Genomic DNA, 15,577 nt, shown 5'->3' with positions numbered 1-15,577 from the left:
GTGAAAGGACCTGTCATATATCGAAGGTGTAGATAAGAAAACAATGGAGAAGGAACTGTGTTGGTCTTTGAGATATTCTAGCTGCTGTAGAATTGCATCCCCTGCAGATGTTGTTTATCAGTAAGACATCCCACATGGTCAGGTGGGATTGATTCCTGGACTCTGCAAGAACTTTCCACCTTGTAACTGAGAAATGGTCAAGGAAAAAAGATAGCATTTTCAGGGGTTTTGTTTTACTCCTAAGCCTAGGAATTGAATAAGAGCTTCGTAAGTGGCCAAGTATTTAAACTGTAAACGTGAAGTGGGGGAGGACTGGAACTGGGAAGCCCAAATCCAGCAAACTGATCAAATTAGGCAGAGAGATAGCCTAAGCTGTCACCTGGAACAATGGTTTTTGATGCCTGACTTATTGGAGGGTCCCAGTTGGATTTCACCACCGAAGTGTGTGTTAAAGAAGGAAGGAAGTAAAAAAAAAAAAAAAAGAAGGAAGGAAGTAGAGTGAAGTGGCTGGAGTCAAATCTCAACTCTCAGGGGCATCTTCTGGGAGACATAGAAAAGAACTTTTTATCTTCTCATCCCTTTCACCTAAAAGCAAAACAGGCAGCTGCTTTGGGCTGAAGTTAGTCCCATTTCCCCTTCAGTATGTCAGGCAGAAAAATTGGCCTGGCCATCAACTCAGCAAAGGAAGTTTGCCTACTCTGCTTGTACCCTCCATACCTCAGCAAGACTGGGAGAAAGGAGCCTTTCCTCTTCCTTCAGCAGAGAGGAATTAACCTCTGGAAAGAAGGGCAGAAGCCATGGCTTGGAATAGCTCTGTGTATGTGTATGTGTGTTTCTGTGTGAAAGAAAAAACAAAGGTCAGGTTCAGGAACATGAACCTTTTGCACTGCAGAGTAGGGAGATGAACCTTACCCCCACCCCACAATAGGATAAGCCAAGGTTATCCGAAAGAGTAAGCCATGGTGAATAACTAGGGACAAATGCAATGGAGAGATTATAAAGAAACATGAGTTATATTTTTTGCATTGCAACTGGTTTTGGCACTGGACTCAATAATTCTGCCTCCTCTGAGGGACTTCTCTGGATAAATGAGAAATGAAGGAAGTGATCAGATAGTGGTAAGACCCCCTTCTGACCCAGAGTTACTGGATAGGGATAGTCCTTTCTGAGGTATAATGATGCTTCCCTAGGACCAAGAAGCCTCAAAGCTCTAATCCCCGACACAGGTAAATCTCTCAAGTAAATAGAGTAAAGTATTAAAAAGCAGAGACATTACTTTGCCAGCAAAGGTCCGTCTAGTCAAAACTATGGTTTTTCCGGTAGTCATGTATAGATGTGAGAGTTGGACTATAAAGAAAGCTGAGCGCTGAAGAATTGATGCTTTTGAACTTTGGTGTTGGAGAAGACTCTTGAGAGTCCCTTGGACTGCAAGGAGATCCAACTAGTCAATCCTAAAGGAAATCAGTCCTGAATACTCATTGGAAGGACTGATGCTAAAGCTGAAACTCCAATACTTTGGCCACCTGATGTGAAGAACTGACTCATTGGAAAAGACCCTGATGCTGGGAAAGATTGAAGGCAGGAGGAGAAGGGGTCGACAGAGGATGAGATGGTTGGATGGCATCACTGACTCAATGGACATGATTTTGAGCAAGCTCTGGGAGTTGGTGATGGACAGGGAAACCTGGCACACTGCAGTCCATGGGGTTGCAAAGAGTCGGACATGACTGAGCAACTGAACAGAACTGAACTGAGACCCTCCCCATTGGGACTGAGCTAGACATGCCAGAAGCAGTTGTAGTTATGCCTTTCCTTTTGTTCAGATCAATCTTGTTACCCACCAACATGGTAATGATATAATCACCTCTCTATGCTCATACATCTTCTACCCACTTATCTGTTTCCTCAAAAAAATTGATGTCTACAGGATAATGTGTTGCAGAGAGTTGAAACATTTAGTTGAGATTCAAAGAGAATAACGTACCTGTCTTCCTCTCTGCTCGTCTTTTTTTTTTTTCCTTATGCACTCATGCTTGTATTGTTTTTATCCTCTGTGCTAGTTTTACCAACCCCTCTATTGCTTCCTGCAATCCCCTTTTCAGGTGAAATGCGGCATAATATCCACTTGTGATGTTGAAGACAACCACAGCAATAATTGAATCACGAATGTTGCTAGAAATTAGGCTGCGAAAGTGCTTCTAGCCAGCTGTGTTCCATAACTGCAGCTAACTAGCTTTCTAAAGGCTAGAATTTAATCAAGGGAAAATCAAGAGAGTCAAGGAAATTGGGTTCCTGAAAAGTAGCGGCTATGGCTACAACCAAGTAAGTGTCTACCATCCTAAGAGAGGTTCTAACTCAGTAGACTGTTTTCATTAAGGAAGACCCTACAGAGCAACAGATTTAAGTATTCGAGACTATTTGTACTTTGTTACATACAGGTAGAGATTAGATGAGAAGAGACAGAAAAAGAAACAGCACAAGGTTTGGTGATCTGGGGAGGTTTCACTTTTTTTTCTTATTTATTTAGTTATTTTTGTAGAGGTTTCACTGTTTAGTTCTCCTTTATCCACAGGTAATGTGGGCTTACATTACAGTAAGCACAGCACAATAAGGTGCTACCCTACTGTGATGAATAGGCCTAAGTGGTTGAGGTACCCGGTTAGTGACGTGGGAGTGAACACTCACTATTCAGTCCTCCAAGGACATGACCTTAGACAGGAAGTCAATGCCAAAGGTTGCCTGCAAAGGAGGGGCAGATACTTACTCTGTACCCCTCCTCTACTCCCAGTACCAGGCAGTCTTAGACCCAGAAGTAGAGAATGGCCCTTGAAAAGTGTCCTGGTTCAACTTTTCAACGCTTACAATAGATAACTTTGAGGAAAAGAATCCCCAGGTAAGTTGGTCAAAGAAGGGGGCAAAAAGGTACTGTGTGATGCCTTGTACTGGGCTCACCCAGCAGGTGCCTTCCAAGCTCTTGTACATAAAGTGGGTGAGAATAAGTAGGCCAGATGACACCCTGGGTGAAATGGATATTGATTCCCCTGAGAGCCCCCTACTCCATTCCATACCATCACATCTTCTTATCCCCAAAGCCCAACCTAGGCCCCCACCACTCTGCCAGCCAAGGATTGCAGGGCTTGAATTTGCACAGAGACTGGGTGCTCGGGTGTGATGGATCCAAGGCTGAAGCCTTGGCGGTGGGCCTTGAGGTGTCCTTTGTGCTTGGCAGATGGGTGGCACTTGCTGCCTGGGGTCACTTGGCACTCCATCCAACCATCAACGTCACCTTCAGGCCTGGGCTTGGGGCCATGCCCTCTCAGGCCCTGCCCACAGCCCTGAGGTGGGGCAGCTGGGCCGTGTGTGATCCTGGGAGTGGGATAGTTGGGGGTGGGATGAGGGCAGGGATGGCCAGGAAAGCTGAAGCACTCACAGAGGGTAGGTGGCCTTGCCAGAGGGAAGTCGGATCGTTTGGAGGTAAAGCATGTGCTGCAGGAAATCTAATCACTGGTGTGGATTGGGGGTGGGAGGCTTGGAGAGGGGGAGTTGGTTCATTCTAGATAGTTCCATTACCCTCCTCCAAGAGGAGGAAGTACCAAAGAGATCAGAAGGCACATCCGGACAAGCTGATTTATTGAGTGTTGCAGTGGGACCCCCACACATAGGTACTGGAGCCAGGTGCTCAGCTGCCCTCATCCCCCTCAGCTGCCAAAGCCTCCTTGCTGTCCTCTCCATTGGGCTCCTGCTGAGCAAACTCCTCGATGACTATGTCCTCAGAGCTTGCAGAAGGGAACAGAGGGTTAGGAACAACTCTCTGAGCATCATCCACTCCAATTTCCTGACCCCAGAGAAATGATCCCTTCCTTGCCACTCAGCTCAGACCCTCACCCCCTCTCAGCTGCCCTCGCCCCACATGGACCACACTGGGCTTGTTTCCTTCATTCCTTCCCCAATCTCCCAACACAAAAGTCCCCCCCACTCTCAGAGGGGAAATAAGAATGGGGGGTGGGAAGGAGAGAAGGCATGGAAAAATGAAAAACAGGAGAAATAAGGGCTAGGAGGCAGGGAAAAAAGAAAAGACTGGAAGGGATGAGGGTGAAGGACGACTGGGAGAAGAGCAGGAGGTGGAGGGCGGGGGATGCAAAAAGGGAAAGTGGGGCTTATGAAAAGCACTGTACTGAACTACGACACGAAGTTTAAACCATATGTTTCCACTGCACACCTATTGAAAGCAACACTCCAGGGAAGCTTTTTAACATTTCCATTGTCGTAAAACGGAGAGTGGCATGGGGAAAGGGGTGGAGGGCGAGGTTTCCAGGCCTCACATTTTCTTACCTAGCAGCCTCTGTAGTGAGCATAGAGAGGGAAGGAAATATGGATTAAAGCTGATAAGTTCCCTGAAGAAATGTCTTGTTACTCTTCCCTCTCCCTTTTTGACCATCTCCCTCTCATATATACACAACACACACACACATGTGTGAGTGCACACACGCATACACACAATTGCCCTGAAAACCTATTCACCCACCCTACCTACTGCTATAGAATCTCTACTCAAACTGCTAGTCCTAGATTCAGGAGATCAGAATTGGCTTGGTCCCCAACCCTCGGGACCACTGTTCCTGTGAGTCCCACCTAGTCACTCACCGTCTGAAGGCTTTGGATGCATCAGGATCAGGGGGAGCTCCACACCAACATCACTGCAAGGATCCCAAGGTTGAGTTACAGATCTCCCTCCAAGACCACTCCCTGAACCTCTCTCCCTCAGTTATTTGGTCCTAGGATGCCCTTAGATTCTCCCTCATCACTCTTTTGATCTCCTGATTGCATCCTCCCTTTCTTGCCCTGGTTCCCTCCACCCCACAGTCTCTTACCTGGCTGTCAGGTCGCCTAGGATGCTGAGGGTAGAATGACACCCTAAAATTAGCAGCTGGAAGTGGAAAGTAGCAACCTAATTTGACAGGGGAATTAGGGATTGTAAGGCCAACTCAACCACAGAATCGGTTTCTGGAAGGGAAGGTAGCCTGCTCATGGAGCTCACAGGTTTGGGAAACGGGTCCAGAGAAGGGGTGGGTTGAATGGGTCAGTCAAACTGGGAGGAAAACAAAAGTGGCTCCCCAGCCCCTGCCCAGACAGACCCTGCATTCTCACTCACCCTCCACAGGACACCATCAGGTTGACTCTGACTTTGTAGGACACCAGGATCCCCAGCAGCTCCTTGTCCACTCCTGGTTGAAGACTGGGAGGTGGTAGTATTCATTGTTGTGTGTTTGAGGGGAAATGGCTGCGAGGGAGCTAACTCATTCAATCCCCCAGTCCCTTCCTGTGCATCTTTTGTCATGTGACAGGTCTCCCAGGCTCTGATCTACTCATTGGGATCGCATTTCTGTTCCTCAAATCCAGTTTTACCATGTCACCCTCTGCTCAGGAGGCTACCTCTCTGAATATAATTAGTACACTGCTTGACTTTCACAACCCTTCACAATTTGGCCCCACCTAGCCTCTCTAACCTTCCTGCCCTAACTCCCTAACACCTGGGATACGACCTATCTGGACCCATCCTCTCTCCTTGCTCAGAACAAGCCTTGCAGATTGTTACCTTCTAACGTTTCCCCAGGCTATATTCCCAATTTGGAACTCTCTTTTCTTCCTCTATTGCTATCCAAATCCAACACATTCTTCAAGATCTAGCTCCTTCTGTCTCCTCCAGCTATACTGGCTTCTTTGAACTCCTATTGGATTTATAATCTGAACTACACATACTAACATTTAACTGATAGATGGCATTTGCATTCCTCTTTGTTCCCCATTTAAGCCATAAACTGAAGGCAGAGACTATCTTCAACTTCTTTGTACCCTCCCACATTGCATAGCATAGGAATGAGTATGTAACAAGCATTCAATGAAAACTGACTGATTGAAAAATAAGGCACAGGAGTTCCCTGGTGGTATAGTGGATAAGAATCTGCCTGCCAGTGCAGGGGACAGGTTCGGTCCCTGGTCCAGGAAGATTCCACATGCTGCAGGGCAACTAAGCCTTTGTGCCACAACCACTGAGGCCCACACACTCTAGAGCCCATGCTCCACAAACAAGAGATGCCACCACAATGAAGAGTAGCCCCTGCTCACCTCAACTACAGAAAGCCCACACACAGCAACGAAGACCCAGTTCAGCCAAAATTAATTAATTAATTTTAAGAAAAGGAAAATACAGAAAGCTATATGATCTTGGAGATTTTCCAAGATTTTTCATTGCCCTGGGATGCTGATCCTCTATCTGCAAAGTAATGCTATTGGGATGATTTCTCAGGCTCTTTGAAGCAATAACAATGTATTGCTACATGATTAATAAGGCACAGAGAGTCAGTGGGAATGAATGCTTGTCAGATGGTGGCAGATGGTTTTCGGTAGGAGACACATCTTACACTAGGGCCTCCAAGTGTTAGGCATAGGACCAAATGAATGACGATATAATTCTATCAGTTCCTATCATGTTCTTTTTTGTCCTCTTTTCTCTCCATTTCTCATCTGTCTTCCACTGAACTTCTATCTTCACTAGAGAGTAGCTGCTACAGAGATCGCAGTGTTAGAGCCAGATGACATGTGATAGCATCTTTTCCACCTCTGCCACTGTGCAAGCTTAGACAAGTTCCTTCATCTCTGAGCCTCAGGGCCATTAAGTGTAAAACAGTAAGAACACATATCCAGCCTAATTAATGGGATTCTTATGAGGATAACAGTACCATACATAAGACCTTTTTGAGCTGTAAAATAGACAACATAAGGAATCTTTCCTATCCACTTTTTCCTTTCTTATTGCCAATGACCTAAGCCTGTCATTGGTCCTATGGGTATTATTTAGCTTACTGTTGACCCTCTTGCCTAGAGGTGTCTCTGAATGTTTAAAATTTTTTTGAAACAGGTAGGCTTCATTGAAGGTGAAACCTCAAAACTGTATATAGCACACAGAATGGGTTGGGGGGGTAGAAAATGAAGGCTGGGAGTTACGTGTGAGCTTACATTGTGCTAGAGGCCAGATTGGTGTCACCCTGCTTGAGTTTGCCATCCAATGCCAGGCCCTGTTTCTGGCAGTTGGGTGCCAGGAGCGGGGTTACTTCAAAGCTCTTGGAGAAGGTGGAGTTAGCAGCTATAGTCTCCCTTTGAAAGGAAAAGAAGAGAAGAACTTAAGCTAGGCTTGCCAACTAAGTGATTCTCATTCCCAAGAGTATTTTGCACAGTTCCATGAACCTACTGGAATATCCAAGAGAGCTGACATGTCTGACTGTGGAGAGTGGGAATGATTCACTCTGGTGGGAAATCATCTTATGCCCCCACCCTCTCTCAGAATTGATGATCCTCTTGTGGGTATCCTCCCTCTAGCTCTCTTGAGAATCCCTCCCTTTTTCCACATCAGCCCTCACCTTGACCTTCCTCAGTCCTGCCCTCTTCCCCATTTCCTTCTTTCCCTAATCCTCTCCTCTGTCTCCAGACCCCCACCCTCTTTCCACCACCCTACCCCTCAGCTCTCTGACCCCAGCCCCAGCGCCAGCTCACGTGAACTCCTGAACGAACACAGTCTTGGTGTACTTGTCTAGTGAATACAGGACGACATCTGTGATCTGGTCAACTGAAGAGCCAGGAAAAGCACATGACTATAGTTAGTCATCCTCAAGACCCCAACTCACTGCCCTTGTACACGGGTACACTTCATGTGATGTACTAAGATGTGCATATATGGATGAACAGAGATGTATGTTTTGATAAGCCTGCAATGGAAGGAAAGCCTAGATGAATGCAGACTAGGTAAGTGGGGGCAGAGTTCTGGAAAAAAGACCTATGAATTTGGGACCAGGGGCAGGGAGACAGGAAAAGAAGCTCACCTGAAATCTTGATTTTTTTGATGACCTTGTTGGTGGAGTTGTTGATGGAAACATTGACAGAGATGGGTTTGCCATGATAATTTACCTAAAGCAGGAGGAGAGGCCCGTTATAAGGTTGGAGGGAGAACACTCAGATAAAGACCTAGAATTTGTTTCCTTAGCACTCTTGCCGACCTGGCCTCCACCCTTGTCTTCCCAAGTAGGAGATCAATAAAGAAAGGGTTTCAGAGTGGTTGCATGCTAGGGGGCAAGAAATGGGGGTCACAAACCTCCTTGTCCATCCAGGCCTGGAGTTGTAGGGGCTGAGCTGACAGGAGGAAGCGGCGCACAGTCTGGGCACAGGGGCCGGGGCCTGGTTCCAGGGGGGCAAACTGTATTTTCCGAATCACCAGCCGCACAGAGTCTCTAAATAGAGGCCAAGGGGACAGCCAGAACATCTCCTTAGGACCCACAGACCTTTCTTGTGCCAAACCTATAGCCCAGTCCTCATTTGGCTGGTGGGGGTGGCAGAAGGTTTCCCTCAGAGAATGCCTCTGGACCCTCAAGGTAGGTATCTAGACCATAGGTCAGCAAACTATGGCTCATTGACTAAGTCTGGTCTGCTGCTTGTGTCTGTATGGCCCACAAGCTAAAAATGGTCATTACATTTTCAGGTGGTTGAAAAAAATCAAAGAACAATATTTTATGACATGTGGAAATTATATAAAATTCAATTTTCAATGTTCATAAAGTATTGGAACACAGCCATGCTTGTTCATTTACGTACTGCCCATGGCTGTTTTCATGCTACAGTGGCACAGTTCAGTAGGTACAACAGGAAGTACATTGTTCACAAAGCCTAATATTTCTTGTCTGGGCTTTGACAGAAGAGTTTGCTGACTCATGCTCTAGAGCAAAGAAGAGAAATTAGAGGGGAATCAGAAATGGGCATCTGAATTGGTGGTGATGCTGCTACAGAGGTTAGAAGTAAGGATGTTTTTGTCCTGATAGCAAGATCTGTTTCCTGGTACAGGCTAGAGGCAGGGATTTTGAAGTTGACCACAGAAATACCTCTTGGAGACTTTCTCCTCCAGGTTTTCGGCACAGAAACTCTTCACTTCAAAGTCAATACCGCAGGCCTGCAAGGGGGCAGAGGCAAAGAGAACTCATTTCTGACACTGCCCACTCCCTTCTTCATGGGTTTGTAAGGAAATGTCTGATCCCATCCCTTAGCTGTCCCTTTCTCCAGTCTTGTCCATTTATCCCTCTGTCCGTCTTTTTGAGAACCCAGACCTCACCTTTCCTGTATCATCAGGACCTGGCTGCAGTGTCACCGAACAAGGCAGGTTGACAACCATCTAAAGGATCAGAAGGAGGTCAGCAAACAGAAGAAATAGGGACCCCTTTCCTCTGTTCTCCTTGTTTAGTTTCCTCTCTTAATCTTCCGTAGAAGCCTTACCTAGGGCTTGGGGTCAGTACCTGCAGGGTAAAGGGGTAGGCATTGTCCCCCAGCTTGTGCAGCAGTCGCTCCTGCAGGACTGTGAGGGGGCCCCGGAGGCTGTTGGGCTCAGCTGGGACCACTTGTTGGACCTGTACGTACAGATCTTTGCGGAATGTCAGACCAATCACATCCAAGTCATCATGGCCGTAGCGAAAGGCACAGGTCAACATGACAAACACTGCAGGCAAAGGAACAAGAGACCTGTCAGGTCTGAGGGGGAAAGGAGGTCTTAATGGCGTCAGAGGAAGCTCAGAGGAAGACATGAGAAACAATGTAATATTATCAAACCAGTATGGCCATAAAGAAAAGGATTAACACATTTGACTACAGTAAAATTTAAAACTTCTTTACATTAAGAATCTTTATAAATAATGAAACAAGCAAAAGCCTGAGAGGAAATATTTGCAACACATGTAACAAAAGTTTAGTGTTCATAGTATCTAAAAAAACTCCCACAAATCAGTAATAAAAACACAAACATTCCAATATAAAAGTGTGCTAAGTGTATGAATAGGCTCTACACAGAAGCGTGGAATGGAATGGCCAATGAAATATGAAAACATGTCCAGTCTTCTTAGTGATTAGATAAACGCAAATTAAAGCTACAATGAGAACATTTCTGCTTCCTCAGAAATTTTTAAGTCTGACAGCACTAAGTGTTGAACAATGCTCCAGATGTGAAACAATTGATTACATACTGTGGTGGGAGTATATGTTTGTACAGCCACTTTGGAAAACTGTTGGGCACTGTCCAATAAAGTGGAATCTGCTCATATCTTATGAAATAAGAAGAATTTAGTGAAAAAAAAAAAAGAATTTAGTGGAACTCTTGCTCTTGTCTATAAGGAGAAACATATGAAATGTCCATGGCGTCAGTGTTTGTCATAGCAGAAAACTGGAAATAATTTAAATACCTATCAATGGGAGAGTAGGTAAACAGTTATGGTATATTCATATCATGGAATATTAAACTGAGGTTAAAATAATGAACCTGAACTCAGTGTATTAACATGGTTAGGTCTCAAAAGTTGAGTAAAAGAAGGATGATATGCACAATCATAACATGTATATAAAGTTGAAAAGCATGTAGAACAATACCAAAGTTGCTTACTGATATATAAAGTTAGAAGTATAGAATCATCATGGGAACAATAAATGTCAAATTTAGAATAGTTATTACCCGAGGTGGAGGCAGGAAGGAAAGGAGGGAGGGAGGAAGGAGTGTGGGATTAGGGAAGGATACGCGGGAGACTTCAGTTGGTTTCTGTAATTCTTTTTAAAACTAGGTGATGGGTACAGGGTATTCATTGCATAATTCTCTAGGGTCAGAACCTAGGTTTACATACAACTTGTGGAAATCCCTCGTGTTGTCTGAGCCTCAGTTATTTCACCTGTCAATAATAAGACTGCAGAAGAGCTCTACAGTTATTACCTCTGTTTTATAGGTAGAGAAAATGAGCTCAGAGCAGCTAAATGACAGCCCAGGATTTTAACTCAGACATGACTCTAAAGCCCAGACTCGTATGCCCAGCTTAATTCACAGGATGGTTGTAAGGAGGTGATGTACGAGAAATCCCTGTGGAAATTTAGATTATAGATGTGGATGATGATGATGATCATGGCAATATTAGAGAAATGGAACAATGATAATTGAACTTATACATTACAGCTAGTACCTAAGATTATTGGGACAAATAGAAAGCTACTTCAGTGCACTAGTGGAGTGTGGGATGGGGTACAGAGAGATATCTGTCCAAGGACAGTGACAGAGACTGAGGGAAGGAAAGATTTACAACAGGGGTTGGGGAAAAAAAATGGAATAGGGGTCGAGAATCTTATTTTTAATCAGGAGCCCTGACCCAAAGAAAAGAAAACTACCAAAAGCCACACATTAGTAGAAACCAACTTATTTTTGTATTTTTAAGGAATGAAAATATACAACAGTCAGATTATCTGATTTTAAAATTACAAACAAGCAAAGAAAATGAATCTATATTCAAAAGATACAACAAAGACTGAAAGTAACGATAATGGTAATGCTTATAATGTCTGGGACAATGGACAGCCTCATACCCTGCATGAGGGAGAGTTAATTGGTACAACCATTTTGAAGGGCAATTTGGCGATAGAAAGCTTTAAAAATGTGTGACTACCCTTTGGCCATTCATTCCTTTTCCAGGCATTTAGTCTAAAGAAATAATTGGACAAGTATGAAAAGAAATACATACAAGCATGTACTTTATGGGGTTGTTTGTCATAGCAAAAAAAGTCCAGTGGTTAAAGTTGGCTAAATACATTATGGTGCACTCATAGAATATAGTACTAGGCAACCAAAAAAGTTATAGATTTTTACATATTGCATAGGCAAAAAAGAAGATTAGAAAGTGTTATGTATAATATAGCATTTAAAATAAAAATATAGATATTTTTACACAGAAAATATGAATAAATGTGAACTGAAATATCTGTGATTATCTCTGGGTGAGAGGATTACAGTCTTTCTCCTTCATTTGTACTTTTCTAATGTTTCTTCATGAAGACAAACTTAACAATTTTCAAAAGATACAACAAATTAAATTCATCTTGGTTTCCCGGTTATGCCAAAAAAAGTGGGAAAAGGGAGAGAAAGAATAGGAAAAGGAAAGAGGGAGCAAAGGAAAGGAAAAAACAGAGAAGATGAGGAAAAGAGATGGCTGGAAGGAAGCAAGGGAGGGGATGAAGTGAAAGAGAGAAATCAGAAAAAGAGGAGGGGCCAGGCAAAAGGGTATCTAATAGACCATGAGCTCAGGGTGTGTTAATCAGATGAATTGTTCTTGACACATCCTGCTGTGGTATGTGGTGGGAAGGGCATCACCCCACCCCCAAGATCTTATTGATCCTCTGACAGTTTACAATCATCCTTTTTTGTGTTAAGAAATAGCTTGTTTTAATTTTTTTAATTCAACATCTATTCTAAAGTTATTTATATTTGTGTTTACTATATAAATAATGCATATTAGTTGTGTGACAATTAGAAAACAAGAATAAAAAGAGAAATCATAGTCCTGCCATCATACATATTTCAAGATAACTGCTCTTAATTTGTTTCATTTGCTTCCCAACTTTGTTTCTGTAATTAAATATAAGGCCACCTTAGATATTTATGACTTCTCTTTCATTGCCTTTTTGAAATGAAACATTTTATTTTGAGATCATTGTAGATTTACATGCACTTATAAGAAATAATACAGAGAGATCCCACGTCAATTTTTGTTAAACCACACTTCATTCACGCTACCACATATATTGCCCTACAACTGGCCTTTTTCATTCAGTGGTGTAGTGTTAGCGTATTTTACAACAAATGCACCTCAAAAGAAAAAAAATACATATTTGGAAATGTTATGCAAATAAGATTATCTTGATAAAAGTAACAAAGCATATAAAAAAAGCTAAGGAATAAACTTAAATACATACAGCTTAAATGAATAATAATATAAAACTAAGAGACATGAAGATTAAAATTAAAGGAATAAACATTTTATTTCCTGGGTCGACATACATTTTTTAAACTAAAGATTTTTTTCTGTAGGTTATTCTGAAAATTTTGTAGGGCTGTGAAAAAATGATTTAGGGTTTAGAACTACAGAGTAATTGAGAGGCTTAAATAAGTTGATTAATTTACTGGCTATACCCCAAAATTCCTCTGATATTTAAAAGTGGGTGGACTGCTTATCTGCACTGTTTAATCTGAGCAATTAAGTTTGGTTTATTCCACAATACCTAAAGGTTGCATGTGAACTAGTATTCATCAATTTGTTCTGAACCTTTTTCAAATCGAACTCAGTTTTCAATCTGTTGGATCATAGAGCAAGAATTAAAGAAAAAAAATTGGCAAAGCAATTATTTCAGTGTAATCTGGAACTATAATACTATAACCAGAGTAATGTCTTTTGCTGTTACTTGCTGTAGTTATTGTTTTGTTTATTTCTTTGGGATTTTTTTTAATGGAAAAAATGGGTTTCCCTACACAAGGAGATACGGAAAGACATATGCAAATAAAGGGAAAAAGAAATGCAAAGTGGCAGCCTGAAGGTCACATCCAGCCCTTGGAAAAATAAAGTTTTTTGATTAATCCGGGGCTTTAAAAAAATCTCTTAATTAGCTGCCAACATTTGAAAATCAGGACATTTGCTTAATGCAAATTATAATAATTTAATCTGTATTTTAATAATATGGATTTCTGGTGTACTGGATCTTTCAGTAGGCAGTCTAAGTGTGTGTTCAGGTTAGCAGTGAAGCAAAGGCCCCACCAACAATAAGGGAGAAAATCAGAGATTTTAGAAAAAAGCATTAAATTTCAGCACACGTGTAAATTTTGTGTGATCTTGGAAAAGAAAATGTAATTAATGCTTTAGAAATATATCTATTTTAAATATTATTTGGAAGAGGCACTAGAATCTTTTCAGACTTTGAGCCTCTTAAAGTCTTATTCTGACCTTTATTTCCAGTTCCTCTTTAGCAATCAGAAAATTTGGCCACACAGAGCTGAAATTCCCAGTTGTTAGCTTCTATCAGATAAGACATTCACAGTTCCCACCACTTTTTAATTTTCTTATAACCCTCTGGTCCACTCGTCCAGCCCACTCATTCAGATTACTTGTCTGGTGTGTGTGACATTTTAGGTTGGGGTCCCTAGCATATACACAGACCAACAAGGATTTTTACTTACTCTTTCGGCCTTTTAAGTAATCAGGGTCAACCAGGACTACACCATCTATGGAGAGGGGGAGAGACGGCATTCTGGTCAGGAAAAGTCCTCAGACTATGAAACAAGTTCCTCTTCTGCATGGTCCTTTCTTGGCTTTCTTTCACTCCCTTGCTCCCACTCCCCTTCTCCCCAGGCTCTTTCCCTTTTCGGACTCACTGACCGATGGGTTCCACCATGTCCACATGGTCCACGAAGTCCCGTTTCCCCAGGTACATGGATAGCTGTTGTGGAACAACCTCCCATGTTACTCACATAATCTTCTTTTAATGGATTCCCCTGAAGGCCCCAACCCAAACCCCTGGGACCTTGAAGGACGCACACACCTATCCCTTTTCCCCTTTCATTTGCCCAGCTGGGTCAGGTTCTCTCACCTTGCCATTGGAGCAGGTCTTCTTAAACACCCTAAGAGGAGAAAATCAGAGGATATGGAAAGGGATTGGAAGAGAAGGGAGGGGGAGAAGAAGGGAAAGGAAAGAAAGGGAATTGGGGAGAAAAGGAACTATTTCTAGGATTAGAGGAAGAGACCCAAGGAGAATGAAGTGACACTCAGGTGGAGGCAACACAAGTAGAAGAGAGGTTGCAAACTCCTCCACCCCAAAGGCAGGTCGTTGGGTTTGGGTAAGCCACAAGTCACAGAGGCAGAGAATTATCAGTTCTTACTTACCTAGACATGTTGGCCATGGTGTGGATGTTGAGCCTTTTCTGGTAAGGGGGGAAGGAGGGAGGCTCAATCATTTGATCCCATTCTCCTTACCTGGCTTTGATATACCATCTGGACACACCTGGTGTGACATAACCTTTTCTTCTTAGGTAGACACCTCACCATGATCTATGCTTCCTATTTTCCCTCCTACCAGGGTTACTTATTCAGGCATACTCTCACCCATCCAGGACACAGGAAGAAAACTCCCCTAGTTTTTACAAATTATTGACTAATCATACTGTTTGTTCTCCAGAAAGGATGAGGCTTTTTTTAAATAGCTGGGGCCCTCTCCACTCGAGAGTGTTTTGGGAGAAGGAATTTGTTTGGAGAAAGACCTTCATCCAGGAAAGTATGAAGAAAATTGTACTGGATGAGGTTGAGCATCACCTAGCACGGGGTAGATGCCAACACATGTTTGTTAGATACATGAGTGAATGAATGAACAAAACCCAGACTCTGGTTTCTGCAATGGATTCTGAGCCTGAGTTCACCTCACGGTGGCCTTAACACAGCTAAGGAAGGAGAAAGGTGCAGGAGAGTAAAGGTGCCCTCATGCTCTTGGTTGTTGGTGGCAGAAGCCTCTATGGAAGTTGAAAGCCTTCCTTGACCCTATTCATTGTTCTCATCATCCTCCCCAGATTTGCCCACTCTTACCCCCATCAATGTACCCAGGTGCTAAGCCTTGATCCTTAGAGAAAGATCTCTCTCTAATGCTTTTCTTTGATGTGTATTAGATCTGGCCTGAGAGGAACTTAGGGGAGTTTCAG

General features: G+C 43.1%; 2 protein-coding genes across 3 annotated transcripts in view; one reads left to right on the top strand and one right to left on the bottom strand.

Moving 5' to 3' along the window:
- P2RY4 (pyrimidinergic receptor P2Y4) overlaps positions 1-15,577 on the top strand; it is an 81,094-nt gene that overhangs the window by 2,779 nt on the left and 62,738 nt on the right. Inside the window, exon 1 of one of the 2 annotated variants that reach the window (XM_020882922.2) lies at positions 2,129-2,322. The exons of the other annotated variant lie outside the window; for it this stretch is intronic. Within the exon in view, the coding sequence (XP_020738581.1) occupies positions 2,309-2,322 (14 nt within the window). The 5' untranslated portion in view covers positions 2,129-2,308. Of the gene's footprint in view, positions 1-2,128; positions 2,323-15,577 lie in introns of those variants that run through there. 2 annotated transcript variants of the gene reach the window in all.
- On the bottom strand, positions 3,680-14,322 carry ARR3 (arrestin 3). The gene is made up of 14 exons (XM_020882923.2): positions 14,268-14,322; positions 14,069-14,113; positions 9,336-9,535; positions 9,155-9,214; positions 8,928-8,995; positions 8,147-8,282; positions 7,878-7,962; positions 7,552-7,624; positions 7,018-7,155; positions 5,153-5,236; positions 4,872-4,895; positions 4,645-4,697; positions 4,333-4,342; positions 3,680-3,776 (listed from the first exon to the last, which is right to left on the bottom strand). The coding sequence occupies exons 1-14, from the start codon at positions 14,320-14,322 to the stop codon at positions 3,680-3,682; spliced, it is 1,128 nt and encodes a 375-aa protein (XP_020738582.2).

The sequence above is a fragment of the Odocoileus virginianus genome, chromosome X (assembly GCF_023699985.2).
Source record: "Odocoileus virginianus isolate 20LAN1187 ecotype Illinois chromosome X, Ovbor_1.2, whole genome shotgun sequence".
Taxonomy (NCBI): domain Eukaryota; kingdom Metazoa; phylum Chordata; class Mammalia; order Artiodactyla; family Cervidae; genus Odocoileus; species Odocoileus virginianus.
This window is presented reverse-complemented; position numbering and strand designations above follow the sequence as displayed.